The sequence below is a fragment of the Tachysurus vachellii genome, chromosome 6 (genome assembly GCF_030014155.1).
Source record: "Tachysurus vachellii isolate PV-2020 chromosome 6, HZAU_Pvac_v1, whole genome shotgun sequence".
Taxonomy (NCBI): Eukaryota; Metazoa; Chordata; class Actinopteri; order Siluriformes; family Bagridae; genus Tachysurus; species Tachysurus vachellii.
Window position 1 is genome coordinate 23,312,710 of NC_083465.1, and position 20,591 is coordinate 23,333,300.

General features: G+C 39.1%; 2 protein-coding genes across 2 annotated transcripts in view; both read right to left on the minus strand.

Annotated features, from left to right (window-relative positions):
- Positions 1–1,081: 1,081 nt before the first annotated feature.
- LOC132847585 (ras-related protein Rab-33B) lies at positions 1,082–4,549 on the minus strand. Its single transcript, XM_060872994.1, has 2 exons — positions 4,268–4,549; positions 1,082–2,733 (listed from the first exon to the last, which is right to left on the minus strand). The coding sequence occupies exons 1-2, from the start codon at positions 4,457–4,459 to the stop codon at positions 2,287–2,289; spliced, it is 639 nt and encodes a 212-aa protein (XP_060728977.1). The 5' UTR covers positions 4,460–4,549; the 3' UTR covers positions 1,082–2,286.
- A 3,528-nt stretch (positions 4,550–8,077) lies between these two features.
- Positions 8,078–20,591, minus strand: part of naa15b (N-alpha-acetyltransferase 15, NatA auxiliary subunit b) — a 23,707-nt gene continuing 11,193 nt past the window's right edge. Inside the window, exons 4-20 of the mRNA XM_060872993.1 lie at positions 20,048–20,205; positions 17,474–17,608; positions 16,657–16,810; positions 15,935–16,054; positions 15,701–15,796; positions 15,474–15,580; positions 14,799–14,871; positions 14,528–14,697; positions 14,015–14,167; positions 13,717–13,845; positions 12,782–12,995; positions 12,342–12,535; positions 11,993–12,101; positions 10,855–10,953; positions 10,608–10,751; positions 10,386–10,483; positions 8,078–8,732 (exon numbers count right to left, since the gene is read on the minus strand). Of these exons, the coding sequence (XP_060728976.1) occupies positions 8,532–8,732; positions 10,386–10,483; positions 10,608–10,751; positions 10,855–10,953; positions 11,993–12,101; positions 12,342–12,535; positions 12,782–12,995; positions 13,717–13,845; positions 14,015–14,167; positions 14,528–14,697; positions 14,799–14,871; positions 15,474–15,580; positions 15,701–15,796; positions 15,935–16,054; positions 16,657–16,810; positions 17,474–17,608; positions 20,048–20,205 (2,354 nt within the window). The 3' untranslated portion in view covers positions 8,078–8,531. The remainder of the gene's footprint in view (positions 8,733–10,385; positions 10,484–10,607; positions 10,752–10,854; positions 10,954–11,992; positions 12,102–12,341; positions 12,536–12,781; positions 12,996–13,716; positions 13,846–14,014; positions 14,168–14,527; positions 14,698–14,798; positions 14,872–15,473; positions 15,581–15,700; positions 15,797–15,934; positions 16,055–16,656; positions 16,811–17,473; positions 17,609–20,047; positions 20,206–20,591) is intronic.

A 20,591-nucleotide genomic window follows, 5' to 3' on the forward strand; every position in this document is an offset into this window, starting at 1 on the left:
CTTCTAATATGAAGAAACAGTTTCTTAAAATGGTGTGCCTTTGATCCTATGATGACAGTTTTCTCTGGATCCTCAAACATCCTCCCACTTTGTAAATTAAGAACTGTGAACATACTTATATGAACTTATGAACGTGTGTGCATGGTTCCCTGTAAGACTGTCGTCTCATTCATAGTGTATTTCTTGCTTCAGTCCCACCACAGCCCAGACCACATTAAAATGATTACTGAAGACACAAATTTCCTGCCACTATCATGTATTGAACTTCATTTTTGATTTGGTGTGAACTGATTTCTTGTAGATATTTATGACAATTTGTACAAGGCAGGTTCTCTAAATTACGGATTCTGTGATTAAGTTTGTTTTTGATAAAAGCAGTCTTTCCAACATTATTTCAAATAATGGATAAGTATTTCAGCCTGTTGGCAACATTGCTCCAAAATAAATGGTAAGTTTAAATTTGTAATAATGGGCTATTTGCTTCCTTTAGTCTGAAAATTATGCAAACTATTCTCAATCTTTTTTATATTATGGCACAGATAACTCCAGCTGCTATTTACTCAATTCCTGAGTCATTTTTTCAGATGCATTCCAGTTCCCTGTTATTCTCCCTGCAGCATTTAGCAGACTCCCTTTTCCAGAGTGATTCACATTTTTCTTCCAGTTTATACAACTGAGCAATTGAGGGTTAAGGGCCTTGCTCAGGAGCCCAGCAGTGGCAGCTTGGACCTTCCAATCAGCAGTTCAACACTTTAACCACTGAGCTACCACATCCCTACACTTGAATTTTTTACTAAACTTATACATTCCCTCCAGAAAGACAACACACCAGAACCGAACAGAATTAAATATTTTTGCTCTAAAAATACAAAACTCCAGTGTGAGCGCATCTTAAAACTTGGTTTGCTCTTTCGCCTTCACGGGCTCTAGCTACAGCAGTGTGTCGAATGTAACACCAAGCTGATAGGTGTGTGTAATTTCCAGTAAACTCTCACACTCATGGACTCAGGATCTCACACAATCGTACAAGTTTGTACGTTTCACAGACAGACACAATGCAGCAGGTTGAAATGAAACGCACAAATGTTTAATTCTGTTTATTTAAGCTGTAATGTGATAGTAGGCACTGGATTTTAAATGAAATGGTGACCATGAGGTTAAGGTCCAGAACTTTAGGTTATGGCAGAGTGAGAAATATCAGAATAAATTAGTCAGACATTAAGAAACATTCTCGGTGAAAAAAAATCTGATAGACGTATAATCAGCAACAATTCTGTGCATAATTAATACTGTGATAGTAACAATAACATTTAAGGAAAACAACTGAATGGGTTTTAAAGGTCAGTGACACAATGTGTGTCCACTACACCAGCATTTTCAGTAGATATTTTGCATTTATTTCTTGGTCTAATGCAGAGCTCAACAATGATTTAGCCAAAAATAAAATCAACACAATTATTACACAATTAATCAATCAGACATGTTTTTAGCCAACATTTGTGCTGAAAAAGTCAATTCACTAAAGTGGAAATACTGACCAAGTGACCCATCCTATTGCTGATGCAAGTATACATGAGCATGCGTTCCTTTTTTAAACATATATCTGAAAGTCCTTCAGAAAGCGTTCAACAAGTTTCACCAACCTGCTCACTCTTGAACCTATTTTACCAATCTCGCTCATTCAACTAAGGACAGGGGCATAAACGAATATAATAAAAGCGTCACACATGATTTTTTTTGTAGGGTACAGTGGAATTACAATAGATACAAAGTCCTGAAGCAAATCCTTAAAACTCTATAGCAAAGTTTATATCACAAATGATCGACACAAAAGTAAATTTCATCTTTGGTCAAACTTCAATGTCAATTAAAAGGTATGCACCAAGATTAAAAGGTTATTTAATTTGGTTAAAAGACATGATCCATAGCATTTTGAGCAATAGCAGGTTGAAAACATAAGAGGCTTCACTGACATTTGCAATGTCAGAATTTCATAGATCATTAACAGCAATGCTCTGTTTATCCAAATCAACTTTTAAAGTACAACTTACAGCTAAATTACAGTTATGTTGCCTGTTTAGCTGATATGATTGTGCAAACTGCATAAGACATCAGTTCAACTACACGGTTCTTGGTGCCAATTATTTTTCCTCTGGTGGAATGCAGATGTTCTGCACTTCAGAGTCTTGATGAGAAATCAACAACAATGTGTAAAATAACAGTCCTGAAATGCAGAAGTCTAAAGACAGCCAAAGACTTCTAGAATGTCCTCATTTCATCCCTCGATCAGCAATTGCAGGTCCATTTCTCCTTTTTCTCTTCCACAGCATTGGCTTTTGAAGGAAGTTTAATACTCCTGGCTGGCTCTGGTTTTTTCCTTCTCTGTTTACTTGCCTGTAGTACCAGTTTGCTGAAAATTGTGTCCACCTGTTCTTTGCTGCCACCTTTAGCTGAAAAGACGTAGAAGGGCATAGAGTGGACCTCAGCTAAGTGCCGTGCTTGCTCGATGGTTGAGGCCACAGTCACCAAGTCAGCCTTGTTAGCCACGAGCACACGAGGTACGTCTGGTCCAAGCATGTGTTGCTGACACTCCTCCATCCAGAAGGGCAGACTGCGGAACGAAGCCGCATTAGTGACATCATACACAAATACAACCGCGTGCACATTGCGGTAGTAGTGCTGTACCATGCACTTCCGAAAACGCTCCTGACCTGCTGTGTCCCACAGCTGCACCTAGAAAGAGATGAGGGGGAAGCAAAAATAACTAAATAAAAATAATAGTAAAGAAATAAAGTAATTATTTAAAAAAAATAAAAAAAAAAAAACACTTCAAAAGTAAGTATGACCATTAACTATGAACAGGGGCGGTTCTAGACCTTTTTTAGGGTGGCTCCAGCCCCCCTGTCTGTGATCTCAGCCACCCTGAAACTATAAGTATAATTTTTACTTTAAAAAAAAAAATTACGTTCAAATGCAGGACATGTCGTCGATGGGAAAGAAAATCGTTTATCAGTTTGATCCAAGAGCGATTTTTTTAACTTTGCTTTTACGCGCGTGCGTTGTAGTTCAAAAGTGCGTCATCAGCTGTCTGCTTTATTTGAACGGAGAAGCACAGGCACGCGCAGCGTGCACGCGCGGCATTTATCTATAACGTTAATCGGCGGAAAGCCGCAAATACGGCAACCAAAAGCATTGAAATTTCACTATTCTTATTACCAGAGTTGATAGCACAAACAAAATATTAATGCAAACAACCCATTCAATACTAAATAAAAATAACATTTATTGATTTGGTCTTTGTCTTGTGAATATTTTTTATTAATGACTGCATTCATTGGACACACTGTAGAGAATGCACACATATATGAACTGATTTGATTCAAGACTGGCATCATTACATCATGCATAAAATTTTGGTGTAAACTTTTGCCATTTTAAATAATACCATAACTTTTGGCTTACTATGTAGTCATATAATATATAATATAAAACTCTTCTTGTTTTAAATTCTCACTGAGGGCTAAAACCCCCTAAAGATGAACTCCTAGAACCGCCACTGATTATGACCATTTCTGATTTTTCCTTTATTATTATTATTATTTTTAAAAGTACACTCGTATGTGCAATTGAAATAGTCACATTTAACTGACGGTTTAAAAAAAAAATACAAATCATTAATTATGACCATTTCTGATTTTTCCATTTAACAGTGAATTAAATGCGGTCTTAGCAACCAACTAAACAGTTTTTTTTTAGTCTGGGTTAGACAGAGGTTTTAATGTTTTCTATTAAAGGGAAGATGATTCATGTACTGTATATAGCAACAGGCAGATTTTCAACAATTTCATTTCCTATTTTCTGTAGGCCACAAAATCCCCTTTATTAATATCAACTTCTGTCTGTTATGACATTTTAAAAGTCCCAGGGAAACACAGACCATATGTTGGATTCTCCCCAAACAAACTAAGTATTGTCTCTCACGTTAAAGAGAAACATGACAAAACATATTCATTTGATTTTTTTTTACAATTTTTTAAACATTCTAATGCATCAATATTCTAATCAGTTGTTTGTTTTGATCGTGCAATAGGATTAAAAACTTTTTTTTTTCAGATTTTCTTAATATTATACATTTCTATTTGTTTCTGTTTTATTGAGAATGATGATTTTACACATTTTTTTAAAATGCAAGAACAAATTGTCATGTCCATTTCAGTATGATTTCACTTCATTAGACTTTGTTACACTCAGAAGTGTGTTTGTTTACCTTGATTTTATCGCCCCCCACGTGCACCAGTCTCTCTCGGAAGTCCACACCGATGGTGGAGTCGGTTTTCTCGGGGAACTTTCCGGTGCAGTAGAGATGAGTGAGGCTCGTTTTTCCCACACCGGCGTCTCCGAGCACGATTATTTTACACGTACGACATACCGCCGGGATCCAAAACTCGCACGAGTCCATCTGTAAAGCCGCCTGTTTCTCTCAGCAGCGCGTGCGGTTACTCTTTTATATCTCGCGCTGCTTAGGGAACTGACCGAGACTGGACGAGATGTGAGGTCAAATCCCGCGAGACTACATAGATTATTGTTCTGTGAAGTCCCTGGCCTGAAGCAATGTATTTTTTATAAAATGATCTTTAGGTATTTTTTGTTACTGCTACAAAGAAATAAAAAAGCAAACATTTATGTGGAAATTTTCATCATTTCCCTGGACTAGATTGTGGTGGATCCAGAGATCTCTCCCAGAGGATCCTGAGATCTCACCCGGTGGACGCAGAGATCTCACCCGGTGGACGCAGAGAACTCACCCTGTGGACGCAGAGATCTCACCCTGTGGACGCAGAGATCTCACCCGGTGGATGGTAGTGTGTGAAGCAGAAATGCACCCAGAATGGGATACCATGTCCATCACACACAATCAATCCCACATACCAGCATGTTTTATAGATGATGGGAAAAAACTAGAGAATAGAGAAACACAAGGAACCAGGGAGAGTATTCCTAGAAACATCATGCTGACAGTAACCCAAGCTCCTAAACCAACTAGGAACACTGGAGCTCTGAGGCAGCAATGAAATCGTAATTTTCAGTATTTTTCAGTGGTGGCAAATGAGTAACAACCCAATGCTGGGCTATATACTGCAGAGGACTGCATCTCCAAGTACAGTTCCAATGGATTTCACACAATCGTTGATTTATTTTTAACCGTGTTTTGGTTAAGACGTCAATAAAATTAAGGCCCCTTTTGTACTTGCTAATATTTAGCTTACATTCAGTCCCAAATACACTTACCATTTGCATAACAGAGTGAATATAAGCTTAACCAAATTTCATGCTCAGATATGAATATACCTGTACATTTCCTTAACACTGGAGTGGAAACATAAAAGGATACAGCCCCCATTTTACCAACTAACATAACTAGTGTTAACTGCCTAATTAACACTAACCAACTCACCAGCTTAATGGATCAATAATTGTCAACAACATAAAATCTAGTTATGTGATTCCAGGACACCTTCGATGAAATGCAGACCTATAGAAACTTAATTTGTAGTCTAATTTCAAACAGTGTTTATTTACTCACATGAAGGCAGAACCAGTCTGTCAGATATAAGACTTACAGGAAAAGAAAGAAAGAACATGGACATTCATGATGTATTTACCACATCTTCTGTAATTACTGTATCCCAGTCAGGGTCAATGTCGTAAGAACAGAACAGTAACCAAAAACGTGGATTATAAACCTAGTATTGGTCAAAGTTTTGGGAGGAGAGAAAAGGAAAGAGAAGGGAAAAGGGAAAGTGATGGGAAGAAGGAAAAGGGGAGGAAGACAAAGAGAGAGAGAGAAAGAGAGAGAGAGAGAGAGAGAGAGAGAGAGAGAGAGAGAGGTCGGTCTTTGGTACTGCTGCTAGATATTTCTTGATAAATCCATTTCAGTGTCATTTATCATGCATCAATGGCACTGGGATGATCCAATACATTTTAAATCAGGAAGAGCTGTGGATGAGCTGATTAGATGAATCAGGCATGTTGGTAGCAGATCATACAACAAGCAGGTTTGTGACACCACTTTTCTCCATAAAAACTGCGATTTGGTTTAAAGTTTTGTTACAAGAAGAAAATATCTTTGACTTTCTGCGTATTTAAAATATTTTCTACATTTTAATAATATGCTGTACTGAACTTGTTGTGATATTACGATTAACATCGCCTAGAAGCACCCGGGCTCAAGATCACTCCCATGCGGCTACACAGCTGTTTCTAAACCACTGCGCTATGGACATCAAGGATTTAAAGGCAGTTTAGACAGCTTACAGGTTTGAGACCATTTATTGTATTGCTTTTTTTTAGTAGCCCTTCTGTGACCAGAGGACAGATTTGGACAGCTGGAAAACAGACACACTAAAGGATACGCTTGATTAAAAGAAACCTGTCTGTTTTCAGATTTGTCAACCCTAGAGAAATATTACCTAAAACGTCAAGGTTACAAACTAAGACTATAAATAGCTGTGATGGATCCAAGAAGGATATTTGCTTTGTAGAAAGCACACAGTTGATTGATTGATTCTTCTGGATTTATCACAGCTGTAACCTGCTTTTTTTTTTTATTTTTTATTTCATACCAAGTCTCATGTCCCTGACAAGAGTTTATTTCATAACGCCAATTATTTCCTTTTTTGATCCTGTCTATGTAAGAGTACATAAACTCGATACTTAAAAACAACCGTATCCTCACCCCTCCCGACTATACACTGACAAAAGGCAAAAAAAGTGTACAATCCTAAATGTACATAGACTACTACCAAATTTATGTTTTTTCATTCTTTGTGTTGTTTTTTATTACAAAAAATTCATTATCATACAACAAACTCATCATTCCACATTGAAAACGAAGTAGGGGCAAGGGAGAGAGCGGGTTAAAGGAATACTCCGGTACCATACATGCCATTATCACAGCCAAGAATTTCAATGTATGAACCTCAGAACCTGCTGTTTGAAAAGGAAAGATATCTGTAAGGAAAGACTAAAGGTAGTTGCTGAATTTGGTTTAGAAACTCAGAAGTGTTTTCATGAAAATGTATTTATTAATAAAGCTAGAATTTTGTAGATGTGTCAGAGGAAATGTGCGACTACTTATCACCACAGGAAGATGAACTGAATTACACAATACCCTCAGAGAAATAACCACAATGACATTTTAACCTATTGCTCCAGTGTTGGAAATAGTTTCCTCATGCCTGTTTTAAGTATAAAGTTTGTTGTTTTGAATATTTTTTTCAAGTAATGGATGAAAGGGCTAAAATTTTCCTCGGATGCAAATGAAAGAAAACAAATACAAGGCAAAATTCTGGTGTTTGAGCAACTTAATAATAAGCAGCACCTCCATGTTTTGACCAGCTAAGGAGAGGACAGTCCCGCGTACTTGTTTTTTTGTTGGCTCAAGAATTCATGGGTCAAAGTTTGAGTACACAAAGTTGGCGCAAAGTAATCAGTGCCTTTCAGTGAGCTATTTATTCTAAAATATTCTATATTTCTGCCTGAATCTAACTGCGAGTCTGAGTTTTTGAGTCAACAGTTTTTCCATTCTGCAAGAAAACATCAAAATTCTTGTCTGTGGCAATCGAACATGTGCTACTGATGTGGCAGATAGGATGAAAATGCTTGAGTATCCCTTTAAGGAGCGCGATCAAAGCAAGAGAGAAATGAGCAGATTTACCTTTAAGATTACCCAAGGTTGCTGATTAGGCTCTACCATCGCTGCTGTTCTAGTCGCTTTAAATGAATAACAGGGAGCAGTTGCTTATTAAGACTCATTCAGACTAGATTTTGATATGGGGTCTAGAAACTACCTTCAAATTAGTTTCCACTTAGCCAATCCTCAACGTTAATAAACTCATGACATACGAGTCACATTAGCATAAAAAAAATCCCACACACAAGCAGCATATTCTTAGACTCCACCCCCTCAGGTACAACACCCTTCTCACCTCCCAACATGCCAAACCCGTTCCTTACTTACTACAGACTTCTCAGTGCCATTTCATGCCAACACAAAACCAACTCGGCGCTCCAAAACTCGTTTTATGCCGTTTTTATTTTTCATATAAATTACTCTTTAAAACAGAGGGGGTAAAGATGGGTTTGAGTGAGCTCGGTTGGTTGACTATGGGATATGTTAATTAACCCACACTTTGTAGCTCGCCGCCTTCAGACAATGTTCACAACAGAGCGTTTTGCGTGTCGTCTAGTTTTCAGTTAGAGAGTAGTCATCAGCAAGGTTAAAAAAAAAAAAAAAGTAAAATGGCCATTTTATTCTTCCTCTTCCTCCTCCTCCTTTTCTTCTCCCCCCTCCCCTAACGTCATCCTCTGCGTAGACGCCCTTGTCGCCTCTCGTCCTGATCCCGATTTCAAAGGGTGGACAGGACGTGGGAAGTTCAGCAACATGTCATCTTGGGTGTTTGAAAAATGGCGCCGTTACACTTCCTTCCTCTCTGCCCCCCCGCTCCCTTAGCCCCACCCCCTTTAGGTGTTCACATGTCATTGGCTAGCTCCTCAGTTTCCGTGGAGAGGTCCCCATTTACGGCAATCTTCGTGTTTTCCTCGTAGCCGGGAGGCATGAAGGCCAGCGTGTACGGGTAGATCTTGTGACACTCGGCCCGGTACGACTCGGCCGTCTCCGCTGCGTCTCCCAGGCTGCCGTCACACAGGCTCTCCAACGCCTCTGTGCAGATCTACGCAGGAAGAGAAAAGCACGATGGGATTATTCAGGGTCTGCTATGATTCTCCAAGTCCAATTTTTTGTGCGTAAGTGGCATGAGTGGAACACTACTACAATTACTATAAAATAATATTAATAATAGGATAAAATATTTTATTAAATATTTATTTAAAAAATAACCATAATGAAAAAAAGAACATAATAAGCCTTTTCCTCTAAATCAAAAATCTGCCAGAAATGAAATAAAATATAAAACAGAATTAAATACACTGACATTCTTCGTGACCTTTTAATTTGAGAAGTTAAATTTCTTGGCCCAGTAGTGCTGATTACACAATAATATTTCCTGTAAATAAACTGATGTGCGAAGCCTGGAGTTGGAGCAATATCAGGATTAAAGTCACATACTTAGTCACAAGATTGAACCCTGAAGTTGTATTGCATGTGCAAGGAACTACGGGGATTTCAACTGCTGGAACAAGTAAACTAACTGAACTTCCCCTGGGGAGAAAACAACCACACTCGTTTACCGTTCGGATGGAAAAAAATAAAAAAATAAAACAAACTTCTGTATTACCGGATTATTTCAATACAATGATATTCTGAGCATGACTGATCTCCAAAAGATCAGTATAGCCATTGTACAAGGTGGTGGTGTTGTGGTGTGTAACGCAAATGTTTCTGAAATAGGAAATTTATTATAACTAAAGGTCAAGCTAGTAAAGACCTTTTTGGCAGAATCAAGTTTTAAGCAGGGTAAGTCATGGCAGTAATGGTGCATTGGTGGCAGTGGTTCTTGTTTAGAAGGTCAGGGTTAAAGCCCCACAGCATTGCCAAGCTGGCACTGTTGGGCCCTTGAACAAGGCCCCTCTGTGCTCCAGAAGTGCTGCAACATCCTGTGCTCTGACACAAAAAACAACTCTGTTTTAACTTTGTTCTAAAATTTGTTCATCATGCACCAATTAAGAAGCAAATTTATGATAGTGTAGTGATAATTGATTTTTTTATTTAAGAACTGCACCACTTTTGACAGAAAAGGGAGAAAAGAGCAGTATTTTAAACACAAAACGGTATTTTAAGACAAAAAAGTAAAAATAAATAAATAAATAAATAATTTAGAAAAAAGTAGTGAAAAAGTAATCACTACTTTTTTCTAAAATATTTTTAATATTTAGATAATATATATAAAAAATCAGTACACAGTGTGTGTCAAGCCTGGTACACAGCTAAAGTTGAGTGCTTGTGAAGCATATTAAAGTTATTGCTACCAGGTTAGTAGTCTTAGTCTTAGTAATCTTTCCACTTCCTCTTTTGAGCTTTTGGTGTTTATGGAAAATCCATTTTTTAGCTGAAACAATATACTTACTGCTGTCTAAGTAACTGTGATATTCTCAATGCTTATGATTATTTTGTTATAACAATATGAAAATATACAGCCAGGGTAATCCAAAAGCAACAGATGATCCAGAAGTATAAAAAAACAACAACATTGAACTGTTAAATGAATCGAACGAAACAAAGTGAATATTTGGAACAGTCAGATGTCAGTTCAGTACAGGATGGTTCTTTTGCCTGGAGCTCTGGGATTTCGCTCAGCTACAATATCTTAGCTATAAATTCAGCACTATGGCTTGAAGGAAACCCCAAAAAATGGAACTGGATTTACCTGAATGTTTCTGTTATTAAGTGATTCGTCCAGTGCTGTAGCAAGCTCCACTGCCTTCTTCTGGGTCGAAGGGTCTAAGTAGAACATGCCTTTGGCAGCTTCAAAAAGCAACAGAGGGGACATACCAAAAAAAAAAAAAAAAAAGCCCACGCAAGTTAGTCCTGCACATTACACTTAGTGTGTCTATGTAATTTAAACCTGAGTTTGTGAGTGTTTATGGACCTGCTAATCGGTGAGGGATTGAGTTCGAGTGCTTGCTGAGGAAGGCCTGGTTAAAGCTCTTGGCATTGCTGTCACCGAACAACCGAGAGATTTCCTGCTTGAGAACTGTGGGGACCGGTTCTGCCAAGTCTTTAGCTTCTGATACTGTCAAATAAGAGAGACAAGGACGTGAAATCAAAGACATCCCGATCAAACATAGGAAGATTAAAGCAGTTGTGTAACAATGCATCAGCATTAACGTTTTTACCTCTTTTGAAGAAGCGCACTAGACACTGATGAAGCCAGGGGTGATCTGGATCTATAGCAGAAGCTCTCTTCACCGACTGCAGCATTAACAAGAACTTGTCTGCAAAACAAAAACAGCAGATATAAACATCAAAATCATCTCTTTTACTGGATACCATCATCTGCACAGACTATTTATGCTATTCTGCGTCTTTATCTACGTGGAAGAACTAAATATCTACGGTCAGGAAGAGCCTGATGTTTAATATACCGCTATTACTTCTGTTATCGTTAATACATGTAATAACAATAATAATAGTGGCTGCCAGATAAGTTTCTCATTCTGTTGTTGCAACATGTTCTGGATGTTTCTGAATTAAAAAAAATCATCTCCACTGTTGTCATGAACTAACAAAGATACTCTTGGAAAAGGAAATGACTTGTTTAAAAGCAGACGCTGAAAAACAAAAGGGAGAAAATTTACAAATCATGAATTCATCAAATCAACAAATGATCTGGTGGATAATCATAGAATCTTCTGATATTGTTATTGGTATTTAATGACTGAAAATACTTCTTGTCTGTCATCCAATAGAATATAAACACCAAGAACCTTTTGGGCTGTGTGTGTGTGTGAGTGTGAGTGTGTGAGAGAGTGTGTGAGAGTGTGTACGAGTAAACGAAGGTATGCATTACTAAATATATGAATGAATGTGTGAGAAAATGCATGGGTGACAATGTATGAGGAAGTTAAAATTAAAATTAAAATCAATGTGTAATGAATGAGTAAAAGAATCAGAAAGAATAAGTGCATAAGTGAGTGAGCGAGCGCATGAATGTATAAACAGCCATATAAAATCCCACATCAACAGAGAAAGGATGGAGGAAGAGTTTGCAGAAAGAATTCTTCATCCACAGCATATATTTTTTGCATCAAAGCTCAAGCTAATACGTCAAGGTGTAGTACATGCAGCAGTTTCTCTTGAGGTATGTGATTTAACCTACAGCCTAGTAAATAACAACAAAAAAACAAAACACTGATGTTAATTGTGAGGTGGTCTGTTCATCTGTTAATTGTTAATCTAATCTAATGTAGTTTTGCTTTACCTACAATATGTTTAATTTAGAAATAATTTGTTGACTAAAAGCATTCTCTCTACCTTTTCTGAAGTAGATCTCAAAGGCCAGGAGGTGAGTCTCAATCTTGTCTCTCACCAAGTTTTTTAAAGGAATCAGGAACTTTACAGCCTCGTCTAATGGGTTTTCCACCTGGACAGAGTAAAGTAAATGCAGAAGAGAGGTGTCTATTTGGTTAATAAAACAAAAATCAAATCAGTTTTTTCCCCCCACAAAAAACAAAGGGGAACTCCTTCAGTTCCTCTTTGTTTTTTTTTTTGTTTTTTTTAAAAAACCCTTATACAGACGACTTTAAGGTCCACACCATGGTCTCTACTCAAACCACAACATAAACACACACATATGTGCACACAAACACACACGCACACACACCTTAGCCAGCTTTTCTGGTATAAGTTCCTCTTTGGGGCCTCCGATCTCCTCGTCGTCATCTTCTTTCTTCTTCTTCTGGTTCTTGAGCTGCTTCTCTTTCTCAGCATTCTTCTTCTCTTCCTCCAGCTGAGCCTTCTTCTGTGCTCGCCGCTGCTTGTTCCGCAGCTTCTTCAGCTCTTTGTCCGTAAGGTTACCTATGAGAACACGCATCCTCTGTATTAGTTCAAATGTGCAATTACATGCATTCCCTCTGTGTGTGTGTGTGTGTGTGTGTGTGTGTCTCTTCAATAGCAACCTAATGGTACTTGCTATAATTTCAGTCTTCACTCTCACAAGTGTTTTGAAATGTATATTAAATATGTGATATAGATTTCAGATATCAGCCTGTATTTCTTAAGATTACAAAAAAGCTTGTGTGTGTGTGTGTGTGAGAATGTTACCGGTATCGGCCTGTAGCTCCTTGCTGTCGTCGGTGAGAGGGTTATCATGCAGGTTGAGGTAGATTTGGATGGCGGTGCTTGCAGCTTTGTAGTAGAACGGGTGCATGCGCAGCACATCCTCCAGCTTTAACAGGTCTACATACGAGCGAAGCGTCATCTTCCGCATGCAGTACGTATGGAAGTCAAACTGATCGTCTGTTATCTCCACAAAGTGCTACGGCAAGAACGATGCACAAATGCAACGTTAATATGATCACATCAGTGCAGTTATAACAGCAAATATTAGATACTACGAAAACTAAATTTTCTAAATATTTTCCCCTTATTTGGATTGTTAACTCTATTACAGCAAAATTGTGCATTTCTAAACACTCAGGTACAACGTTGGCATCTCTGCCTTTATTTTTCCTTAAAAGGCAGCACATGAGGCACTATATGATTCTAATAAACAACTGGGATCAGTAAGAGAAGAGAAAGTCTTGTCAAGCTTTTTTCAGCCAGCAGAGGGCTCAAAGTATTACAAAGACACATGGTGTAAAATGTGTTGGGCAGTCAGTCAATGCACACCATGGACTCACAATAGCAGTGATTGAGGCGTGAAAACTGCTGGACAAGTCAAACGTTCATTTATTCATTCATTTTCGACCGCTTATCCAAACTACCTCGGGTCACGGGGAGCCTGTGCCTATCTCAGGCGTAATAAGGCATCAAGGCAGGATACACCCTGGACGGAGTGCCAACCCATCGCAGGGCACACACACACACACTCTCATTCACTCGCGCACTCACACACTACGGACAATTTTCCAGAGATGCCAATCAACCTACCATGCATGTCTTTGGACCGGGGAAGGAAACCGGAGTACAAGTCAAACAGTCTGTATTAAATGCATGTATCCTGAAAGAGTATAAAAAAAAAAAATACAGGAGCTCACCCTCTCGATTTCATGGCATTTCTTGAGCGCATCTCCATATTTCTTCATAGATTTATATGCTAACGCACACTCGGTCTGAAACCACATACACTGCATCTCGTTCAGGTTCTCTACCGCCGATGCCCCCTCCTGGAGAAGAGACAGAGTGAATTAGAGGGAGGGCAAAGACATGTTATGTTTTCAAATAAAGTTTTCAAATATGTTTTCAAGTATTACATTTAAAAATATAAAATATACATATAATTAAAAATGTTTTAATAAAAAGGAGGAAATTCTGACAGGACTGCTTTGCTCTTACCCGTGTGAACTTTGAGCACATTTCCTCTGCTTCTTTAACCAGGCCTGCTTTGAGCAAGTACTTGGCGCATTTGGAGTTAATGAAGCGGTCAGCGGTGTCCAAAGCCTGAGCCTCGTCCATCCAGCGAGCTGCTTCCCGGATGTTCCCAGCATGCTGCGGGTGGAAGAGACCCAAAATGTGAGGAGGGTCTAAAAATAAAAGGATGCTTTGACACCTCAGGCTCATCTATGAGGCACTAAGCATGTAAATGGATGAAAGCTATGAATAACTGCAAAGCAGCCTGGTTTATTCACAATATATAAATGTCTTCAATATATAATAGTACACTACTAATCATTTATTTTATTACATTATATTTACATTACGAATTACCAACTCCGTAACATCCTCCTTTTCTGTCCCAGATTAAACTATTCCGGAAATGCATTTAAATTTATACTGTGACGACTTATTAAAAATTTTTACAGACTTGATCAAATCATTATTAGTACAGAAAACGTGTGCTCGCAAAACCTTATATATCTTGGCTTTGACTAGGAAGAGCTCAATGAGTGTTGGCGTGCTCTCTATTGCAGCGTTGATGTACTCTAGTGCAAGCGTCTGCTGCCCAATCTGATCGTAGTGCTGTGCCAGGAAGTACTGCACCCAGAGTAACGTGGTGGGCGGCTCCTCCTTACCATCGTCTGAATGACCACAAAACAATCAAAATCAGACACCAGGAAAAAAACACACCGTAGCCAATAAGAGGGAAAAAAGGTGTGATAAGCTGTAATGTTGAACTTACCATTTTGATTAAACATTCTACAGCCATTTAAAGACGTTTCAAAACCTACTACTAATTCTTCTATTATTGCCACCTGCAAATAAAGAGAAGAGAAGACACCAGATTTTTATTAATCACCACCATCTCAGTTAGAGAGAGAGAGAGAGAGAGAGAGAGAGAGAGAGAGAGAGAGAGAGAGACATGAATAAGAAGCTGTACATAGCTGTAATTGTTTGTAAATGTGTTCTTCAGCAAGTGGGACGTTCCCTTGGGATGAGTGCAATCCATAGCGCTACCTTTCCTTGCAAAAACCTTTAGAATTAAAACCTACAGGATCTACACCTAACACCATGCAACGTCATGTCACAGAAGTGCAAATTATTCACAAACTATTTCATCACATCAAGTCTTCTTGTAAGGAAAAATGTTCATAGCAGCAATAGCAAAGAGGTTGTCATTGTTTATGTCTTTTTCTTTTTTTTTTTTTTTTAAGTGCACAGTGATGAACATCTAAGAGCCGAGTATACAGAGTTCGGAGTATACAGACTTTTAGTACTGAGGCACTTTGACATGGTTTCTCACAGTTTTTTAGCACCTTCAGCTGTTTCGACTTTTCACAAGTTACCCAGCAAAAGGGCACGTGTCAAACGGCTGAAGGAAAAGAACGAGCGCTTTTCATATAGAACATTTTCTCACCTTGTCTTTGTCTTGGTATAATGGTTTGAGTGTAGTGAAGACCGGAGGGCAGCCTTTGCTAAAGTTCATTCTTAAATACTTATCCAGACACTCCCGAAACTTCTCGCCTGAATCAGAAAGCCATTTTTAAAACTCTCTCAGCAGCAAATGAGCGATGTTTTTCAAACAAAACATAAAACACACACACACACACAACAGCTGAATGTTTTACAGCTGGCATTACTTACCAGACAGGAAGTTGAGCGGTAGCCTGCGAGGAACCAAGCCTTTCGGAAACTTCACCCAGGCCTCCTCATATATCTTCAGCTTCTCTTCTGTAGTGGCTTTAACACACACACACACACACACACACACACACACACACACACACACACACACACACACACACACACGAGACACAGGTCGCATGTTTACAGTTTTCAGCATGCCTATATATTTATCACTGCATAAGATGCAAGTACCAGGTTTGAGGGCTTTTTCCAGGCCATGGTAATAAGACCAGTTCTCGGGATTCCTCTCCTGTAGTCTTCTGTACACGTCTGCTGCCTCCTCGAATCGGCCCAGATTCAGCAGTAGCTCCCCTGCATACACATGCTACCATTAAATAGTGAAAATATGCATCCTTACTTTTCCTCTAAGAGCATCATTTTACAAAGCCAGTAAGTAAACAGTCACTTGAATACCTTTACGGCATTTGGCAGACGCCCTTATCCAGAGCGACTTATATTTATCTCACTTGTACAGCAGAGCAATTGAGAGTTAAAGGCCTTGCTCAGGGGCCCTGGGATTCTAACACCTTAACCACTGAGCTACACATCCCCGGTCAATCCAGTCAAAATGGCCAGCACTGACAAAACTATTGGTTGAACATTCAAGATTGCTCATGTACAGAAGCAATAAAATGGTTAATATCCTCAGGACCAAAATGTTACAAAAGAAACATCTCCTTTATTAATTTTCATTTAGAAGAAAGAGTTTTTCACTTCTCTGAATAAATCAACCATTCTGTAAGTGTGGGGTCAGTCATCAATGTTAACACCTCAACCTTAACTGTTACTGTCTCCCTCAGCGTTTACTGACACATATATATACACAAGGAGTAAACCACTGCTTCATGCTCCTAACATGGCAAATAGGGGAAAAGGAGAATGGAGACAGAGACTGAATCTTTAAGCATGTGTACCTCGGGTCTCTTCCACAGCCAGCTTGTCACAGATCTGTTTCTCGTAGGTAGTGAGGTGCTCCAGAGCCTCTTTGAAGAGCCCAGCCTCCCTCAGCACCTGATTCTGATACAGCAGCAGCTCACTGTACTCATAATCCACTTTATCTGGAGAGGTCTGCATAGTCATGCACATACAGACACAAAGATAGACAGAGAGTGTGAGAGACACTGTTAATACATGTTGAATGCAATATTTTTAACAGTAACACGACTTCATGGCTGTAGATGAAGTGGCTGTAATCCAAAGCCTCCATCGCTGTGGTTAAATAAATGAGCAGCAGAAAAAAAATGCAGAAAAACTTTTGCTAACTAACTTGGGTAATGATACGTACACAAACACAAACTGATGAAGTATACAAACCCTTGTGACAGACACACACTTTGAATTCAAGAGTCATGTTTTTGGGTCGATACCTGTATACTAGTAGTGTGTGTAAAAAAAAAAAAAAAAGAAAGAAAATGTTCAATTCAGTGTGTTTCTACATACCAGCACACAACCTCCTGTAAACAGGGAGATGCTGGGACAAAGTCAGGAAATGGGAGTGCCTGAGAGAGCTGTGCTGCCAGGCAACTCGCCACAGTGACGTACAGGTTATAGAGCAGACTGTATGGATTCAGACCATGATCAGTAAGATTACTCTGTTTAAGCCTCCATATAAACCAGATCAGTGTTCAGAATCATTTAATAAGCTGATAATCATCACCACCGCCGCCACTTCAAAAGCTCCCCTGCTAGAACTACTGGCTTTACCTTGCGGTTTGTGTTTGTAGCGGTTACCTGCTGCGTTTTCCGAAACTCTTCGATAATCTTGGCTGCCATCTCATAATCCTCCAGGAGGTGGTATGCAATGGCGTAACCGATCCATGATGCCCGCTGGGCAGGTCGTAACTGCAGCAGCTGGTATCGGGTCTCCTACACACACAGAGTTGAGAAAATCTCATCCTTTTCCAATAATAACCACCAATAACAAGTGTGGCAAAGGTGCAAAGTCACGCATGGTTTGTGGGACACTGACAACCATGGGCTGAAGTTTCACACATCAAAGGTCATAATTTCTCTCATCAGTAAATTTCAGGGCACGTTACAGCAGGTCCTGCAGAATACGAACGCTCAGGTTGTTTGTTTGCCAAGAGATTTGAGATTCCAACCTTGTGTAATATCACAAATCATAAAAAAAGACAACAATTTCTGTGAGATTGAATGTGATAGAACCAGATTATGCTCTCAGAGAGATGATGCACCCAAAATATAATTTATATGCAAGAAAAATAAACTTCGCTGGTCTTTGAGCAGTTTCAGTAAGCTCACTCTAACCTCACGTCCACACTAAGGTGGTTACCTTTGAAACCGCATACTTTCTTCGTTTTGGCCTTCCATTGACACAAACTGTGTTTTTGTCAACAAAACCGCAGCTTTTTAAAAACACTCTCCAAAATGGATACATTTGAAAACACTGTTTTTGTGTTGCAGTGTGTCCTGTGAAAACAGAGGCTTTTGAAAATGATACTGCAATTGTCATGTGACACAGTCATGTGGCCATTTCAGACAGTAATATTTATAGTAATATAATATTCTAATATAATAATTTCAGCGTATTTGTTTTGCACATCACCCAGGCTCTGTTCTCGATCGCTTTTGTCCTGTGTTACTCACAGCAGCAACTCCACTTTACCGTCGGTCCGTTTAAAAAACTTGTTTCAGTCCCTTTCCTCTGGGCTGACGGAAATTACGTACGTCAAAGAGTCTTACACATGCACAGTACGGGAGTGTAAGGGTTTTCAGATGTTTCAGTGTAAATGAGAAACTTTTTGAAAACTACTGAAAATGGTAGGTGTGGATGCAGAGCGTTTATAGATAAAAACGATGTTTTTAAATGAACCCGGATTAGTGTAGACGTAGACTCAGAATTCTGCCCTATTTAAGGATGAAGCTAGCACTTGTTGAACATGCATTTGAAAGCCTGAGGAAAATGGGTCGTTCAAGACATTGTTCAGAAGAACAACGTGATTAAAAAGTTGATTGGAGAGGGGAAAACCTATAAAGAGGTGCAAAATATTATAAGCTGTTCAGCTAAAATGATCTCCAATGACTTAAAATGGAGAGCAAAACCAGAGAGACGTGGAAGAAAACGAAAGACAACCATCAAAATGGATCGAAGAATAACCAGAATGGCAAAGTCTCAGCCAATGATCAGCTCCAGGATGATCAAAGACAGTCTGGAGTTACCTGTAAGTATTGTGACAGTTAGAAGATGTCTGTGTGAAGCTAATCTATTTTCAAGAATTCCCCGCAAAGTCCCTCTGTTAAAATAAGGCATGTGCAGAAGAGGTTACAATTTGCCAAAGAACACATCAACTGGCCTAAAGAGAAATGGAGGAACATTTTGTGGACTGATGAGAGTAAAATTGTTCTTTTTGGGTCACAGGCCCACAGACAGTTTGTGAGACGACCCCCAAACTCTGAATTCAAGCCACAGTACACAGTGAAGACAGTGAAGCGTGGTGGTGCAAGCATCATGATATGGGCATGTTTCTCCTACTATGGTGTTGGGCCTATTTATCGCATACCAGGGATCATGGATCAGTTTGCATATGTCAAAATACTTGAAGAGGTCATGTTGCCTTATGCTGAAGAGGACATGCCCTTGAAATGGTTGTTTCAACAAGACAATGACCCCAAACACACTAGTAAACAAGCAAAGTCTTGGTTCCAAACCAACAAAATTAATGTTATGTTAGAGAACTTGTGGGGTGATATCAAAAATGCTGTTTCTGAAGCAAAACCAAGAAATGTAAATGAATTGTGGAATGTTGTTAAAGAATCATGGAGTGGAATAACAGCTGAGAGGTGCCACAAGTTGGTTGACTCCATGCCACACAAATGTGAAGCAGTTTTAAAAAAACTGTGGTCATAAAACTAAATATTAGTTTAGTGATTCACAGGATTGCTAAATCCTAGAAACAAAAACGTTTGTACAAAATAGTTTTGAGTTTGTACAGTCAATAGCAGAAACTGCTATTTTTTTGAACACCCCTTTCAACTAATTGCCCAATTGCACAGCCTTAAGAGCATGCATATCATGAATGCTGGGTCTTATTTGTTTTCTGAGAATCTACTGCACCTACTGGTAACTTGTTTGCCACGTAGCAATAAAAAAAATATACTAAAAACCTGGATTATTCTGGTTAGGCTGTATTGTACTGGTATTATTTTGAACAATAGACTTCCACTGTAAGCAGGTTTCACTGTTAAGGAAAGAGGACTGGAAAATGTGGTTCTTATTAGGTTTAAGGTTTATTGAGATCAGTCTAATCTTTTTTTTTTCCATGTTACACCACACCTCACACCTACCCTGTAGCCCTCTAGGTCCCTCATTTGGATCTGCAGCAGGGAAAGGTCTCTCAGGATCTGCAGGTTGTCTTTGTCCCATTTCAGAGCGTTCCTGTAGCACTTAATGGCCTCGTCGTACTTTTTATCAGAGCGCTGAAGCAAACCATACACGTGCCAGCCTGGAGAATTGTGTTAAGGCAAATCTAAACCTGGCTCAGAAGCTTTATTCATCATCCTGACCCTTAATGAGGCTCTGCTTACACTCACATACAGTAACTAACCACAGGGTCTATATAGGTCTATATTTAACTACACTAACGTTAGAAATACTTAGTAACAACTTCTCAGCCTGTACACAGGGGATGTACATAATGAGAAAAATGTGGCCTGCTCTGTGTATGTACGTGTGTGTGTGTGTGTGTGTGTAGACACGTATCAGCTACTAAAGTCGGTACAGCTGAGGTCACACTCAGGACAGGAATTCTGGCCCATGTCCATCCTTCTCAGCAGCAGTAGCATTATCTCTCAAAATCACAGAGGTTTCTCTCACAGACTCTCACACACA